This window comes from Octopus bimaculoides, chromosome 2 (genome assembly GCF_001194135.2).
Source record: "Octopus bimaculoides isolate UCB-OBI-ISO-001 chromosome 2, ASM119413v2, whole genome shotgun sequence".
Taxonomy (NCBI): domain Eukaryota; kingdom Metazoa; phylum Mollusca; class Cephalopoda; order Octopoda; family Octopodidae; genus Octopus; species Octopus bimaculoides.
The window spans coordinates 50,162,169-50,165,383 of NC_068982.1; the positions used below are offsets into that span (position 1 = coordinate 50,162,169).

General features: G+C 34.2%; 1 protein-coding gene across 2 annotated transcripts in view; it reads left to right on the forward strand.

The window, feature by feature from the left end:
- Positions 1–1,392, forward strand: part of LOC106871309 (tRNA-splicing endonuclease subunit Sen54) — a 105,636-nt gene extending 104,244 nt beyond the window's left edge. For both annotated transcript variants that reach the window (XM_052977042.1, XM_052977034.1), the window contains one exon: positions 1,147–1,392. In XM_052977042.1, coding sequence (XP_052833002.1) covers positions 1,147–1,300 — 154 coding nt within the window. In that variant the 3' untranslated portion in view covers positions 1,301–1,392. The remainder of the gene's footprint in view (positions 1–1,146) is intronic.
- The last annotated feature ends 1,823 nt before the right edge of the window (positions 1,393–3,215 follow it).

Here is a 3,215-nt window from a genome sequence, read left to right on the forward strand (position 1 = left end):
CCCCCCGTCCTGCCTCATGTATCTCTATCATCTTTGTTGCCTCCTACTTATCAGCCTATTATTTATGTCACATTTTTCATCCAAGCTCTTTATTTCCAATTACTTTTATATTCAATACACCAACTTTTTTGTTCACTTCAACTTTGACACAAAAATAGCTTTGGTAAGGAGGAAAAATCTTGTTTTTGGTTTGAGATCAATGGAAATGGTCAGGTCAGTCCATTTTCTGTCAGTTTAAATCTAAACTTACGAATGGATGCTAACATTAGAGGGCCTACCAAAAATTTACTTTCAGGGAGAAATGTTGTCTAATGACTTAGATTTGAAAATTTTTCTCTAAATATTTACTTTCTCTGCTGATGCTTTTAGACCTTTCATTATAATACCGAATTACCTCTTTCTTGGAGATACTGCCTTATATTTATTAGCTTTTACATTTCAAAGATTTAGAACATAGGAAAAGAAAGTGAAGAGAGATTTGTGTGCATGTGTATTTCAGACAGTGTGAAACATACATTATTATTATTATCATTATCATTATTATTATTATTACTATTATTATTATTATTATTATTATTTACAAGGCAGCAAGGTGGCAGAATTGTTAGCATGCCATGTAAAATGCTTAGTGGCATTTCATTCATCTTTATGTTCTGGGTTCGAATTCTGCCAGGGTCGACTTCGGCTTTCATCCTTTCAGGGTCAATAAATTAAGCACCAGTTGATTACTGGGGTCAATGTAATCAACTTACCCCTCCCCCAAAATTTCAGGACTTGTGCCTATAGTAGAAGGGATTATTATTGTTGTTGTTCTTGGTAATGTAAAAGGAGAAATGGCTCTATACCCCTTTCTTATTTTTTCTGACCAGGCTCCCGTGATTTTATGGGTTTTTCCACGTGTAACCTTTCCTTTTTCGAAGCGCCTCCCCCTTTGGGAGTTCTACTTATTTATTTATCTATTTATTTATTATATCTTTCTCCGTTTTCTTCCTCTGTTTAGACGAACTTTCCTATTCGGACAAAACCTTTTGTAACCTTCGTCCTGTCTTTGTCCTTATATGTTTTTAATTGATATTAGCCCTTGTGGCCAATAAAACAAATTAATTATTATTAACAACTATCTGATGTTTTTGCTTTTTTTTTCAGGTTTGATGACAAACCTCCAAGTTTGGCAGATTTTATCCAGCTTACCAGGTCACTTAGTGATCAAGTACCTATCAACTGGGCCTTTGTGGATAATGGTGAACTGGCATTCTACACATTCCACGGCTTCACTATCCCAAAAGAAACACTCAGTTGAATGTCACTTGTTTTATAATATGTTAGAGCATCAGGGAAACACATTAGGAAGTTCTAATGTATGCATGATGGAAATAAACTATTTTTTCCAAATGCCTGTTGTATGTTTTTTCTTTTTACTTTTTACTTTTTTTATTCTTATTTCACTACCAGTCAACTCTGGTCAAACAATAGTTAAGCATGTATGAGATTTTAAATTTCAGGACAGCTGCATAAAGAAGTGCCAATCTCTAATTGTGAAGAGGGCCTGTGGAAGAGGCAAACCCAGGAAGATGTTGGATAAGGTGGTGAAATATGATCTTCAGATGTTGAGTGTCACAGAGGCAATAAAAAAAAAGGGGCATCAGATAGGTAATGCATACCCTGCACGCAGATAAGCTTTTTCACAAATTATAGTGTTGCTTACTCATGTTTTTCAATTGAACTGAATTATACTTTTTTTTTCTAAGTATCACCATTATAGGTGAAATTAAGAAATCAACTCATAAACAAAACCCTTGAATCTATCACTGTACATACACACACACAGTCGCATATCTATGCATGTATTTATATATGTGGGTATGTACCCACACATGTCTACGCGCATAGATACACCAAGGTGTATACACACACAGGCGAGGGTCAATTCATATGAAAAAGAAAGTGAACAAAATGAAATACTTATAGAAAATATTACGGAGAATTTGAGAAGTGTTTCACCATTATAGGTATTTACACTCGGATAAAATTAAGAAATCATCTCATAGATAAATGAAACCCTCGAATCTATCACTGTACACACACACACACACATACATATACAGAGTTGCATATCTCTGTACGTATGTATCCACATGTGTCTACATGCATAGGTACACCATGATCCATGCATATGCAGATGAAGGTCGATTCATATGGAAAAGAAAGTGAACAAAACAAAATACTTATAGAAAATATTGCATAGAACTTAAGTGTTTTCAACATTTTTCAATGATGGCAGGTGAATCAAATGTACTGTAGTTCATTGTAGGATATAAATAGTATGACCACTTGCTTATCAAGAAATTTGTAAGTTCAATTTTTTTTTTTTTTTTTTTTTTTCAAGTATCACCATTATCGGTATTTATACTCTAGTGAAATTCACTCTTAAATAAACGTAACCCTCAAATCTGTGTGTCCAATTTCTAATTTTTGCAGACAATATCACTTTTTTTACTTTATTTGACACGTGAGTAGAACTCATGCCTGGAAACCTCACGTCATACTTAGATTGTAGAAAAATATCGATAATAGGGCCCAGCCGATGGATCCGTCTACTACATATTCCTAATATTTTATTTAAACAACCCAAGGGAAATAACCCGTACCACCTGCAGTCTTTAGCAATGCGATCAATATTTGATTCTCACGATCAACCGACCTAATTCTGCATTTCACTACTCACAGTTTTGAACTGCTAAACATTATTATTGCACTTCCTTAATTTGAATCTCTTCATTCATACATTTCTATACCTACATACTTTTTTGAATGCCCATCACTCTGATAATTCTGCATTTTTACAGTTACACTTTCTCCATGACAGAAGATAATTTGTTTTCCACAACATATTTGTAGTGGCTTCATGCAGGCATAGCATGGATTCAATCCTCAATTGCCACTTCAACAGTGCTTTTGTCATGGTAAAACAATAGTTTTTCTGTGAACGACAACCTTCGATGACCTCTCTCACCAACCTCCAAAAATCTCTCCCTCTTCCAGCTGACAGTTTTTGTACTTTTCTGTGACGGAAAATACACCTTTTGTGGCAGTTACAACAAAATTGCTTTCTTATATCAGAATAATAAGGCATTTCAATAGAGTATCTTTATCCCCGGGAATTACCAGGTACACCAGCTAGTATATATACATACATACATATATATATATATATA